This window comes from Urocitellus parryii, chromosome 9 (genome assembly GCF_045843805.1).
Source record: "Urocitellus parryii isolate mUroPar1 chromosome 9, mUroPar1.hap1, whole genome shotgun sequence".
Classification (NCBI taxonomy): domain Eukaryota; kingdom Metazoa; phylum Chordata; class Mammalia; order Rodentia; family Sciuridae; genus Urocitellus; species Urocitellus parryii.
The window spans coordinates 7,713,415-7,726,761 of record NC_135539.1 but is presented as its reverse complement, the minus strand read 5'-3'; the positions used below and the strand labels follow the sequence as shown (position 1 = coordinate 7,726,761).

At 54.9% G+C, this 13,347-nt stretch overlaps 1 protein-coding gene across 12 annotated transcripts in view; it reads left to right on the top strand.

The window, feature by feature from the left end:
• The window catches only part of Mapk8ip3 (mitogen-activated protein kinase 8 interacting protein 3), a 40,406-nt gene that overhangs the window by 18,751 nt on the left and 8,308 nt on the right, over positions 1 to 13,347 (top strand). For 4 of the 12 annotated variants that reach the window (XM_026385393.2, XM_026385387.2, XM_026385392.2 and 1 more), the window contains exons 6-13: positions 1,802 to 2,048; positions 2,717 to 2,819; positions 3,169 to 3,287; positions 9,328 to 9,339; positions 10,060 to 10,077; positions 11,094 to 11,151; positions 11,615 to 11,767; positions 12,363 to 12,444. In XM_026385393.2, the coding sequence (XP_026241178.1) occupies positions 1,802 to 2,048; positions 2,717 to 2,819; positions 3,169 to 3,287; positions 9,328 to 9,339; positions 10,060 to 10,077; positions 11,094 to 11,151; positions 11,615 to 11,767; positions 12,363 to 12,444 (792 nt within the window). The remainder of the gene's footprint in view (positions 1 to 1,801; positions 2,049 to 2,716; positions 2,820 to 3,168; positions 3,288 to 9,327; positions 9,340 to 10,059; positions 10,078 to 11,093; positions 11,152 to 11,614; positions 11,768 to 12,362; positions 12,445 to 13,347) is intronic. The other 8 variants (XM_026385388.2, XM_026385395.2, XM_077802480.1 and 5 more) reach the window with 5 other exon arrangements.

Below are 13,347 nucleotides of genomic sequence, written 5' to 3'. Positions count from 1 at the left end.
TCTAAACCCATGTTCAGACGTCAAGGTGAAGCAGAGTGGTCTCCCTTTCTTTCTCACACCAGGCATAAGCTATGTGGCCTAAGCCCACGTTCAGATTTCAGTGCAAAGCCTCAGCCACTGGGAGACAGCTAGACTGTGTGCAGTGTGTCTCACCCGGTACTGCTGATGCCTGGGCACTGTAGAGGTTGAGTGGCAACCCTGGTATCCAGCCCCCTCCAGCCTGACAGCAGCTGTCCCTGACCTCTTCCAGACATCCCTGCACATAGTCGCCCCATCTGAGAGCTACTGTTGTGGAGGAATGTGTGGGTGTTTTGTTTTTTCCTTTTTTGATGCTGGGGATAGAACCCAGGGCCTTGGCACGTTCAGGGCAGGTGCTCTAACATTGAACCACATCCTCAGCCCTTTTCTTTGTGGTTATTTTGAGACAGTATTTGGGTAAGTTTCCCAGACTAACTCAAAACTTGGGGAGCCTCCTGACCCAGCCTCCCCAACAGTTAGAATCACAGTGTGTGCCACCATGCCCAGCTACATGTGAGATTTTGAAACTCCTTGTATAGAAATTTGGGAGCCTGGTACATAGAGTTGGAAACCTGTTCTCTGAACAAGTAGTGGTGTCTATAACTGAGGCCCTGCCCAAGCCTGGTGCTGAGCCCGTGGTCAGGCAAAGGCACATGGCAGATACAGCTCTGACCTTGGGAGCATGCACTTATCCATTCAGGTCCCTGTGTTCACCACTGTAGACAGGACTGCACGCCTTCCTCTTCCATCTGTTCCCCTCCCAAGTGAGCATCCTCACCAGTAGGAAGTTCCTCTGAAGGTGTCCCCCCTCTGGGAACACACAAAATGTGGTGCAGCTGCCTGCCTGGGATGTTCAGATTGATCTGCCTCAGAGCCCCACAAGCTGTTCCCTTCCTGTACAATGAGGGAGGGCAGGGAAGGGAGCAAGGGGGGCGCAGGCCAGCTATGGCCTGGGCTGCCTGGAAGGCTGGCGCAGCTGCCCAGGCTTCATCAGGGTATGAACATGAGTTAATAGGGAAGTGTTTGGGGCTCTTTGTATTGAAACTGTGCAATATTTTCATCAGGAAAGACCATAGGAAAAGAGTGTTTGTTTCATGTCCCATGCAATTCAGATAAAATGTCTTCCTAATGAGATTCCTGAGGTAAGTACCTGGTCGTAATTACTGGACCCTCCTCCCAGAATATCTAGCAGTGTCCAAACAGAACTTCAGGCCATTAGGACTTGCACTGTTGTTCAGTTCTGTATGAGGGTCAGTCACACCATGAGGTGAAGCAGCGTGTGTCTGGGAGTCACAGCCACAGACATGGTGAAAGTATACATCCCCTTCCCAGCTGGACTCCAGCCAGGGCTGAGCAGGAGTGTCCTGGAAGCAGTGGAGGGAGAGGGACATGGTCCTGTCATCCTTCCTCAGATTCCTCCTTTCCGCTGCCCCTATAGAGCCCCTTGCCTGGCTCTGGGCTACGACTGGTTTCTGGCCACCACTGTCTACAGAGACGCCCCGCTTTGTCCCCTGTGTAGCGTCACACCATGGTTCCCATTGCTGGTGTTTCCTTGTATCCAGTGGAGGGTACAAGCTTCGAGCCAGAGGCAGCTGCCGGCTGACAAGAGAACTCCAGAGTGGCAGGCCAAGGGAATTACTGGCCCAGGGGTCTCCTGCCCCTGCAAGCTGGGGGCAGTGATGCTTATGGCCAGTAGTGGAGTGATGGGGCCCCCGGTGGCCGCCCCTAGCTGCAACGCATGGTCCCTTGTGTTGACTGCCCCCCTCCCTGCGTTTGGCCCTAGTGTCCCAACGATGAGATGTCAGAGTCAGGCCAGTCTTCAGCAGCTGCCACACCCAGCACCACTGGCACCAAGTCCAACACTCCCACGTCCTCTGTTCCCTCTGCCGCGGTCACACCACTCAACGAGAGCCTGCAGCCCCTGGGGGACTACGGCAGCAGCACAAAGAACAGCAAGAGGGCCCGGGAGAAGCGCAACAGCCGCAACATGGAAGTCCAGGTCACCCAGGAAATGCGGAACGTCAGCATAGGTGTGTAGCAGCCCACACGCCCAGTGCCTCAGTCCCTGAAGGGGAGGCCAAGTGCCCTGAGCCTCTCCTGCCTGGCACCTAGGAGGCTTCTCTTCCTTTTGGAATCTAGTATTGACAGCTGTAATGATCAGCTCAGGCTTTCATGACACTGGGAACTGGGTGGCTTAAACAAGGGAAGTCTGTTTTCTCCTGCAGGCTAGGAGCCCAAGCCCAGGTATGGAGGCTGGTTTCTCCGAGGCCTTCCTCTGCCTTGCAGATGCCACCTCTCCCTGGGCCTCATATAGCCCCGCTGTGTCTGTGCCTGGTCTCCTACTATAAGGACACCACTAGGGACACTACCTCAATGCAGTCATATTGGGGTCAGGACTTCTTCCTACGGATGGGGAGGGATGCAGCCCAACAGAGCACAGTCTCGCAGTGTGTGGCTAGAGAGAAAAGCAGGACCTCTGTCATTAAGAGGAGGCTCACGGCATGGGGTTGAGCAGTCCTGTGTCAGCATTATTCTAGGCCTTCCCTCCAGGACTCACAGTGTTGGGTTGTGGCCAGTGTGGAGAGGACCCTTTTTTGACACCTGGCCATGGGTCTTCAAACATGATGCAGAGAGCCACTGTGAGGGTGAGGGTTGCTGGACTGTCCACTGACCACGTGTTCCTTGTGCTCCCCTCTAGGTATGGGCAGCAGTGACGAGTGGTCTGATGTTCAGGACATTATCGACTCCACCCCGGAGCTGGACATGTGTCCAGAGACCCGCCTAGACCGCACAGGAAACAGGTGCTCACAGGACCTGGCCCTGGGTTGGGGTCAGCATTCATTCAAGACAGTGCCTGTGGTTGAGGGTGCAGTACTGTCCACGCTTGCACCCACAGGCTCTGGGTGTGAGCGAGGCAGAGCATCATGGGGAGCTTGTGGCAGAGAAGGCAGCTCATCTCACAGCAGCCAGGAAGCAAAGAGAGGAGGGGCCCCTAGTGACCTCACCCCCAGTGTGGCCACCAGCTGGTGACTCAGTCCTTAGCTCTGGGGCCTTCGGGGATAAAGCCTGGAGTGACAGCGGCTGTGGTAGGAGGGGAAGAGGTCTGGGTATGAAGCAGACAATTCTATCCCCTGCCCTGTGTCCCAGCAGCCCCACCCAAGGCATCGTGAACAAAGCTTTTGGCATCAACACTGACTCCCTGTACCATGAGCTGTCGACGGCAGGATCCGAGGTCATTGGGGATGTGGATGAAGGAGCTGACCTCCTAGGTAAACTCTCCCCGCTGATTCCCTAACTTTCCGTTGGGAGAGAATAGGCTTTCCATTGGTTGGTTGGGTGTGGTGAAAAGACATCTCTGTGTGCTCCTGGGCCAGGCACTGTTGTCGTGCAGTTTTAGCAAGTTGAGCTCCTCATGCTACAAGTTCCACCCTGTAAGCCTATAGTGGGTGGATTTTCGTGTGCTCACAAGGTCGTGTGACCATTAGCACCCCTTTAGAGCATCTTTACCCAGAGAGAAACCCCATGCAGTCCCCAGTCTTCCTCTGGGTCCCTCCTTGGCATTCTGCTCTGTGGGGCATTTTGGGAGGGTGGCCATTTGCCAGCATTCTATGTGAGGAAGTTCACAGACAGCCTCCACATTGCCAAGGGGAGCTGAGCTCCTAGGCACCCCTCCTGCCAGCACACGCTCAGGGCATCCATGGTTCCTCAGGCAGGGCTGGCAGGAAGCAGTGACCTTTAGCTGGGCCTCTGCACAACACCTGCAGGGGGAGCTCTTGGTCTTGGGCGCAGCCCCAACATCTCTTGCCTGCAGCAGCAAGAGGCTGTGTGCCCACAGGTCTGCCTGTGGGAAGGCAGCTTTGTCCCATTACTCTGCATGGTTCTGGATGGGTCCATGGGACGCTGCTGCTTGGTTCTGACTGCCTCAGAAGGAGCAGGAACTTCAGTCAGAGCAGCCTCTGAGGGCGAGGCTGGGGTCGTGGAGCTGGCCAAGCCTCCACACCTGGCCCGTCAGCTGTCCAGCAAAGCGCTCCCCTGCAGCTCAACTGCTGCTCCCCCACAGCTCAACTGCTGCTCCCCCACTTCCTGCTGCCTGTCGCCCTCAAGGCTCAAGGTGTTTCCCTGCAGCCAAGTGGCCTTTCAAACACCACGGGGTCGGCACAGGCAGCAGAAGGCTGACCTTCTTGTTCACCCTGCTTCAGTGGCTGTGGGCCTGCCTCCTGGCGTCTTGGGGCAGGGCATCTTCAGGGATCTGAACTCCCACAGTGCTCAGCACCATCCCTGACAAGCTCTGAGCAGAAGCTCTGTTCTGCCAGGCTTGCATCTGAAGTGCTGGCCATGTCTCCCTATCGTGGGACTCGTACCCTGAGCTGCTCCCATGCTGGCTCAGTGGGGTTGAGTGTGCTCACACTCCAAGGGGAAGGACTAGATGCTCCCGTGGGGAGAGGACAAAATAAGCAGCCTTTTCTGTCAGGACATGTTTCTAATGGAATTTTTTTCAGAAGGGTTTTAGAATATTTTTACTTTGTTTTTGTAGTATTGGGGGTTGAACCCTAACCCTTGCACATGCTAGGTAGTGTTTTCCCTCTGAGCCATATATACAGTCTTTTAAAATTTTTTTATTTGGAGCCAGAGTCTTGTTAAGTTCCTAAGGCTGGCCTTGAATTTGCCATGGTCCTCCTGCTTCAGCCTCCTGAGCTGCTGGGATCATGCGTGTCACCACCACCCAGCTGAGGCAGTCACTTTTTTTTGGTACTGGGGATTGAAACCCAGGAGCACTTAACCACTAAGCCACATCCTCATCCCTTTTTATTTTTTGAGACAGGGTCTTGCTAGGTTACTGATACCAGCTTTGAACTTGTGATCCTTCTGTTTTAGGCTCCCTAGCCACTAGAATGATAGGTGTGGCCCTTGTACAAACCCAAGGCCTCACACATCCTAAGCTATATCCCTAGACCCGTGTCACTCTTGATTGAAAGTGCTTCTGCACATTTTAATTTCTTTTCCTTCGTGTGACTGAGCTCTTTTGCACTGTATAGTACATGATCAGCTCTCTTCCATGTCGAATTGCATGGTGGATACTGCTGAACTGGGTGGCTGTGGCATCATCTCCAAGGACTGCCCTGGGGTGGATTTCTAGGATTAGAAGCACCAAGTAAAGGTGCAAGACTGAGGACCCTTGCTGCACACAGCTCCTCTCTTACCAGCCATGAAGCTGACCCACCCCCAAGGAACCTGCTGTCCCTTAAGGCACTTGTGCCTACAGCATGGGGTGCTCCCTGAGGAGCCTGCAGCCTGTGTGGAGAAGCACAGGTCCATATTGAGGAACGCAACACAATCCATGCTGTACTCACAGCAAGTCCCCCAGGAGTGCTGCCTGGCCCACAGCTGCTGAAGGCCAGCTTCCGTCAGACCCTCACCACTGAGCGGCAGGGAGGAGACAGCATCCCCCAAACACATGGGCATAGGAGCTTATCCCTGAGCTGTGCGCAGCTGTGTGCAACTATGCTGAGGCTGCAGACAGGCACAGGGGGCATCTGGAGACCCCCTGTGTGCACAAGAGCACCCCTGCTCACCACAGGTGCTCACGTATTGGTGAATTTAATGAAAAGGTAAAAGTCTTCTTCCTAGAAAGACACATATTCAGACAAAATCTCTGTTTCCATGTCAAGGACTGTGTCCCCACCAGCCACCCTGCTCCCAGCAGTAGCACTGGCTGCTGCTGGGAAAGTGAGACCCCTAATAGCAGCCCTGAGTGACCACCCTCTGCTGGTTTTAACGGCTCTGCTGAAATGTGGCCCACCCCCACCCCCCACCATGTCCTTCACCCATCAGAAGAATGTAGCTCGGTGGCTGTCAACATGTTTAGAGCTGTGTGACCACTGCCACTACAAAACACTGCCACCTCCTGAAAGGAAGCCCATACCCAATTGGCAGCTCTCCCCCGACCTGGCAGCTCTGGTCTACTTTCTGGATTGCCTCTTTTGAACCTGCCAGTGGCCTCCCGCCCGGTGTCTTTTGCTCGCTGTCTTCCCGAAGGCTGAGCAGCTGCCCACTGCATAGCTGTGCTCACCCTCTCCTGCCTGTGCACACAGCCTAGGCACTGCTCCTTCAGCTCCTGATGCACACGGCCCTCAGTAGTTCTGTAAGATTGCCAGGCTCCACCAGCTTCCTCATCAGCTGGTGGCCCCTGTGGCCTATCCATCTGTCCATCAGGCAGGCCACCACCCCCATGCTCATCCTGCAGCCCTGGCTGTGGAGCCATCCCCTCCTGCCATACCTGCCTGATTGACGCAGCTGTAAGCCTGCTTTCTCTCTGCAACTGGCCCCTCCTTGCCCATCAGGGAACTTCAGGCCTGTGAGATGCCCCTGTGGGCATTGCTTATTCTCAATCTAGGTAGCGTGGTCCCCATGTCACTGCCATACAGCATCTCTTAAGTGGTGAGGGGAGGTCAAACAGAGGACAGGAAAACCTCACTGAATCTTAGCCAGAAGCCATGCAGCCTTTCAGGAGAGCCTGGCTTCTAGGGGTCCTGGCAGCACTTACTCCTGAGAGGCCTCCAGGCGCATGTGATGGTCTTTGTTTCCAACAACTACCCCTAAGAAGGACTTGCATCTCTGTGGGGAGCTCTGCAAATGGCTAGCCACCCAGGGAACCCCCTGGTCCAGGTTGCATGAGACATGCTCTCGAGATGATGGACATTCTGGAGCCTTTAGTTGTACAGTGTGTGTGAGCCAGGTTGCTGCTGTGGTCTGGGGGTAGGTCAGTTTGGCTGCCAAGGAGGAGGAGGAGCAAGCAGGCTGTGTGTCCCTCTCCTGTGATCACCCCAGCAGAGTGCACTCTGACAGGGGCCACCCCAGCATCCAGCCCATCACCACAGTGCTGGCCTGCGTTATGGGGACCACATGCTAAAGGCAGCCCTAACCCTCCACTGCCCATGCAGCTGCAAAACAGCAGCAGCACCAGTGCAGGTCCTTTAGTGTGTGCACGTCTTGCTGTGGGAAGATCCTGTGATTTCAGGAACACATGGTCTCTGCATACGGCAAGTGGGAGGTTGCCCAGCCACGCTGTCGGGAGTGGCATCCCTGTGGCCCCTATCCCCTCAGTGGAGGAAGTAGAAGGACCCTGCACCAGGCAGCTGTTACTCCCCTTGAGCCTAGGATTCCAGTAAGTGCAGTTATTCACTATTACTTTGGACTCCCCGTGAGAGGAAGTCTGCTGCAGATGGAACTGGAACGTGCCAGTGGGTCTGAGACCCACCACCGTCTCAGAGCTCAGCAAGCGCGCGTGCTGTTCCAGCACCACCTCATGGGAAGTTCACGCACACAGACCCTACAGAAGGTGTTCCCAAATTAGGGACAAAGGGACTGAGGCACAGAGAAGCAAGGAGCTTGTCTGCATCCCTTGGCTGGGACCTGAAATGCTAACAGGCTGACCCACACTCTGCTACAGATGGTCAGCTGGCTGTTCTTCAGTGACCCATCCCACCCCTGTGGTGACCAGCCCTGGATATCTAGAAATGACCTTGAAAAGTAGATATGCTTGTGGGAGAAGCCTTGAGCACTCCCTCAGGACCATCTCGGACCCAGTGGCTGAGCCTGTCAACTTCTGGGAGTCCTCACAGATCACCAACTGCTGGCTCATAAATCCATTCAGTAGCAGGAAAAATGAGTGATGGGCCTCTTTTTCTGGACCTGCTGAATGGACTCTAATGTTCAGGCAGAAGAGTGCATGTGAGAGCTGTCTGAGGAAGCTTGTGATGACAGTCACCCTGGGCTGGGCAGTGCCAGGCACCCCCACCAGCCAGAAGCCAAGCACAAATCTGAGCCTTGTGACTAGCCTCCAGCCATGGGGCCAGGTGGTCTTTCCAGTAGAGGTGTTGGGTTTCAGTCTTGACCAATGTGAAGGCTTGGTGCACATCCAACCTCACACCACAGTTATTCACTAAGTGGGTTAAAGATCTAAACCTGAGGATACAAGGACAGTGGAAAAGAATATTGGGGAATACCCTTACAATCTGGGCTTCTTCATGACCAGAGACACAAAACAATATTAACAGGTGTGACTGTTGAAAATCAAGAACACACACATATGTACTTATACATGAGGCTGTGTGCATAGCAGGCCCAAGGCCCTGGGTTCTATCTGTCACACACACAAAAAAGATAAATATGTGATCTCCATCATTCAAGTAAGTCAAGGGCAATAGAAAAGGATCAAAGTATAAAATAGAAACTCACAGAAAATACCCACAAACATGAAGAAGCTCAGCTCCAGGATTAACAAGGAAGTGAACACAGGAGGCTGAGAGGGATAGAGCCCTGGGGTGCCACATCACAGGGGACCAAGAGGGTTGCTGGTGAGTGAGCAGCCTGGTCTGTCTTGGTTTGGAGTGGATGTTCATCTGGAGTCTGCCAGACTGGAGAGTGGCAAGAGGACCCTGCTTGTCAGCAGGTGCACTGCTGAGCTTGAGTCTCTGCAACGCAGCTAGGTGTTTTAGATCAAATGGGTCTTAGTTTGTTTTGAGCCTAGGGGTGCTCTATCACTGAGCCACATCACCACCCTTTTTATTTTGAGACAATCTCACAAAGTTAATGAGGGCTGGCCTTGAACTTGGGATCCTTCCACCTCAGCCTCCCCAGTTGCTGGGATGGCAGGTGTGCACCTCTGTGCCCAGCCTCAAGTGGGTCTTTAATAACACGTTGCTTTCTTGGGGAATGTACCAAGTGGAAGGGCTTGTTTAATAAAATCTATAAGAGAAAGCAGTGCTTTCCACACAGCCACCCTGTGCACTAGAGAGGTATGTGCGCAGCGAGGACAGCGTACACCACCCCATGCTCCCCACCCTCCGCTGCCTCTTGACTTATTGATTTCCTCCCTTTTCAGGAGGGTCCTCACTCCCTTGTGACCCTCTGGTCATTCCTTACCACAGACCAGGGCTGGCCTGAATAATGCAAATCCAGCACCAGGTGCCCATCTGTCGTCAGGTGACCTCCCAAAAATGTGCCAGTGAGTGCGGCCAGCTCACTCTGGGGGCCTCTCAGAGGGCATCCTGCACCCATGGTTCCCAGTTACACCCTCCTGCTGGTGGGAGACAACAGGAGAGGCTATTGAGCCCCCGAGAACTGAAGGCCTTCTGTCCCCTATGGCTCCATCCCACTGCCTTGTTGCTTCTCATGCCCTTCAACGTGGAAATGGCTGGATCATTGCTTTTTCTTTAATAAGAATTTCTTTATTTGTTGGTTTCAGTCACCAATTGATCTTTGTCGCTTCCTTCCCCGTTTCTCTGTGCTCTGCTGGACGTGGCCCAGGGGAGTTCTCAGGTGTGTATCTCTCGTCTATGTGTGTGGTCCCCCTTTTCCACTGTGAGAGCAGCTGGAGCTGGGTGCACACACATGGGATGCTCCCCTGCTGCTGGCCATCACCAGGCTGTGTACACTGACCCTGACTTGTGAGTGGCTGCTCCAGGCGCCTAGCCACTAAAGCCCCTTGCTTTGCTCGCCAGTCTGCTGCTGCCTGAAAGCTAACATGGATTTGCTGCCCTGGCTACTGACAGGCCCCTCATATCTGAAACCCTTCTTCAAGCCTGAGAAAGCACCCAAGGGCCATTTCTGTAGTCCCCAGAGCCACTAGGAAGGGACTACAGTTGTCAGGTGCACAGGGGATAAGGGTCCCCATAGGGCAGCTGGGCTGCGCTGTCTTGCTCTGCCCGAGGCCTACCTGCCCTTCAGCAACCTCTCAGTGTGTGCAAGGCAGCTGAGCCCAGGCTCAGGTCGCCTCCCCTGTGTGGCCACCCCCACTGCCCTTCAGCCCAGCACCTGTGGATGACCACAGGTCATTCTGGTCTGGCAGTTGGCTTTGCAGCCCAAGGCTGAACTTCTCAGAAGGGGTAGCTGGTTTCCTCCTGTCTCCTGCCCTCCTGACCCAGCCAGGGGTAGCCCTGAATTGCCACCTACCCTGCTGTCTACGTGGGCTTAATGCGCTTCTTTTTTCTCCCTCCCTGCCCTGTCGCCCGTCTCCTGTGGGACTGGGACGTTCCCCAGTGCGCGATGACTTTTTTGGTAAGGCCAAGGCCCTGCTCTGGTGTCTTTCCTCCTTCTGGCTTCCTCTCTACCTGACATCTTCTCATGCTTCATGAGCTGTTTGCTTTATTCTGCATGGTGGGGGCAGAGGGGGCTCAGGCTTCCCAGATACCCCCAGGCCTGGGTTACGGTGTCATCTCTCCACTACCTCAGCTGGCTGTGCCTTGGTGGACAAACCTTGACCCTAGGTACACTGAGCCTGCATATATCCAGTCCAGACACTCTGAATGTCCCCAAGCCCACAGTGCCTCCTGCACTCCAGGGGAGGTCAGAATGGACAGCCAGCAGAACCTCAGCCCCTGTGCACCTTGCCATTGTAGGACTGCACAGAGAGCAGCAAGAGGAAGTGGGGGGCCAGCTCTTAGCTTCAGCACTGTCCTAAGGGATTCCATTTGGCAGTTTGGGAATTTCTGGAACATGCCTGCAGGGAGCCTGGCCTATGGGGTCCACTTGAATCCTGATGGGGGCAGGGCCCATTCCTCTGCAGGAGACACTAGGGAGCCCTGTCTCCCTCATATCTGCTCTCCCTGCCTTCTACTGACCCTGAAGCATGGGCCAGATCCTGCCAGGCCTGCATATAGCCTTGGGTGGCCTGTAGCTGCTGTGGCCATCCCTTCTCTGAGTCCCAGATATTGTCTGTGTCCCCTCTCACTGAAGCTTCAGTATCCATTCTCCAAAGGGTGGCTCTGTAAGGCTTCTGCTTGGTGTTGGACCTAGTTGCCAGAGGGCTGGGGAGGGGAGATGCTGATGGGAAATGCCCAGAGGCCATTCCAGGTGCTTGCAGCACCCAAACTTCTCCTTGTGGGGGGCAGCTCTGAGAACCCCTCGAGGCCCTTATGTGGGGAACCTGCCCTGGGTTTCCTGGCTCACAGGCATTTGCAGCCTCCCAAAGGTCAATGTGTCTCCCTACCTTCAAGCTGGGGCCCCTGGGAAAGTCTGTCACCCCAGACTAGCCTCGCAGGACTTGGGGAAAACCTCTGCCCCTTGCATTTCAGGAATGGGCAAAGAAGTGGGGAACCTGCTGTTGGAAAACTCACAGCTTCTGGAAACCAAGTAAGAGGCCTTCTGTGCCACAACTGGGCAGCCCCTCGCCAGGCCATAGGCAGGCCCAGGCCAGGAGCCTGGGAGGACTTGACCCACAAGACTGAGTGTGCCCCCAGGGCTCAATGACTGCTCACATGGATCATGGGGACCATCTTGAGTGGGAGGGACTCAGCAGAGCTCCTGGGCAGTTGCTTCAGAAAGCTTGGCCAGGTGACCATACAGTGTAGCACCCAGGTCAGGTGGGTTGCCTGCCCTTAGACGCTTTTTTTTTTTTTGGTACCAGAGATTGAACCCAGGGGTACTTTACCACTGAACTACATCAGTAGCCATTTTTATTTTGAGACAGGGTCTTGCTAAGTTGCTGAGGATGGCCTTGAACTTGTGATCCTCCTGCCTCAACTCCCAGGTTTCCCTCAGCCACATTCTTGACTAGAATGTACCTTCTAATGTACATTCTTAATAATCTTTACAGAAATGCTTTAAATGTGGTGAAGAATGACCTCATTGCCAAGGTTGACCAACTGTCAGGGGAGCAGGAGGTACTGAAGGGGGAGCTGGAAGCCGCCAAGCAGGCCAAAGCCAAGCTAGAAAACCGGATCAAGGAGCTAGAAGAGGAGCTCAAGAGGTGAGGGCTGTGGGAGGGCCAGTAGGACTCTGGCTTCCATCGTGGGCACCTTCTTCTTGCAGCATTCCCAGAAGTCCAGGCCCAGCCACTGGGGGATGTTCACTGTCTGCTCCCCTGTGGACCCTGTGTCTCCCTCCAGCCCACTGTGACCTAGCCAGGTGTGGTCCTGTCTTCTGTATCCCTTCTTTAGATGGCATTTCCAGCCCCACTTCTTCATTCAGGAGGATCAAGGTGGGAAGTGGGTGCCTTGGCAGCCCACACCCCACCTGTAACCCCCTCAAGGTCTGAATACACAGCCCATTGGGAGTCCTATGTGATGGGAGGGGTGGTGTGAGGAGAGCTCATAGAAGCTCATAAGGACCTGCCTAACCAACCATGCCCAAGAGTGTCCTTGTACTTGTCCCCGCTCAGCCCGCTGAGCCTTTGTCCACCTCTTCCTTGGCCAGAGCTGCCAGAAGTCTGGGCCTCATGTATGTGAGGCAGGGGTATGGGACCCTCCCAAGCCCAGGGCACCTTTGGGATCCCTATCCTTAACCTGGGCCTTCCCAAGTCCCTGGGGTCCCCTCACCTTGCCCATTTCTTCCTAACCCTGCAGAGTGAAGTCAGAGGCTGTCACTGCCCGCCGTGAACCCAGAGAAGAGGTGGAGGATGTAAGCAGCTATCTCTGTACAGAATTGGTATATTCCACTATTAACCTGCGGGCTTGGGTGGGTGGGCTCGGGTGGGCAGGTTCCCTGGGACTTGCTGCATCTGGCTCTGGACCTTCCTTACCTTCCTACGTGATCTCTGAACCCGGTGCCTCCTTCCCACCACCACCAGCCCCCTGTCCTTGTTCATGCATTCTGCAGTCATAGGCAGGTTTCCCTGTCACCAAGCGAGGCTGCAGAAGTAGTGCCAGCCACTTGCTGGGCCAGCCCAGGAGCCTGTGTGTTCTAAGGAAAGTCCTCTAGCCTGGGCAATAGTAGGCCCCCAGCTCAGAGTCCTATGCCTCCCTCAATAACAGGCCTGGGCCACATGACCACCTGCTTGAGGAGAGCAGGTGGCCTTGGAACCACGTAGCCCCACAGTCTTGCCACTCCTCAGTCAGCTGCATGTGGGCATGGTGAGGAGGAGGTGATGCTGGTGACCTTGAGTGGAAACGAGGAGGAGTCAGCCTTGGCCTTCCCACAGCCCAGGCCTCAGGTTGGGTATGCACCTGGGAAGGCCAAGTGCTGCATGTGGGGGACCTTTCAAGGGCCACCACCCCACAGATCTCTCAAAGTTCTGCTGAGCCTCCCAGCACCATCCTGCCATAGCCAAGGCCCAGCTGTGGGGAGCAGAATGCTAGACCCCCACTTGGGGGCCAGTGGGACTCCCACAACCTGAAGCATCCTGTCCAGGCACAGTGGCCATACCTGTGATCCCAGAGATTCAGGAGGCTGGATGGCATGTTTAAGTCCAGCATGGCCACTTAGCAAGGTCCTAAGCAACTTTGTGAGGCCATCTCAAAATAGAAAACAGCTAGAGGTGCAATTCAGTGGTAGAGCACTCTGGGTTCAATAAGCAGTATTACCAAAACACCACAGGGTCCTGCTGGCTGC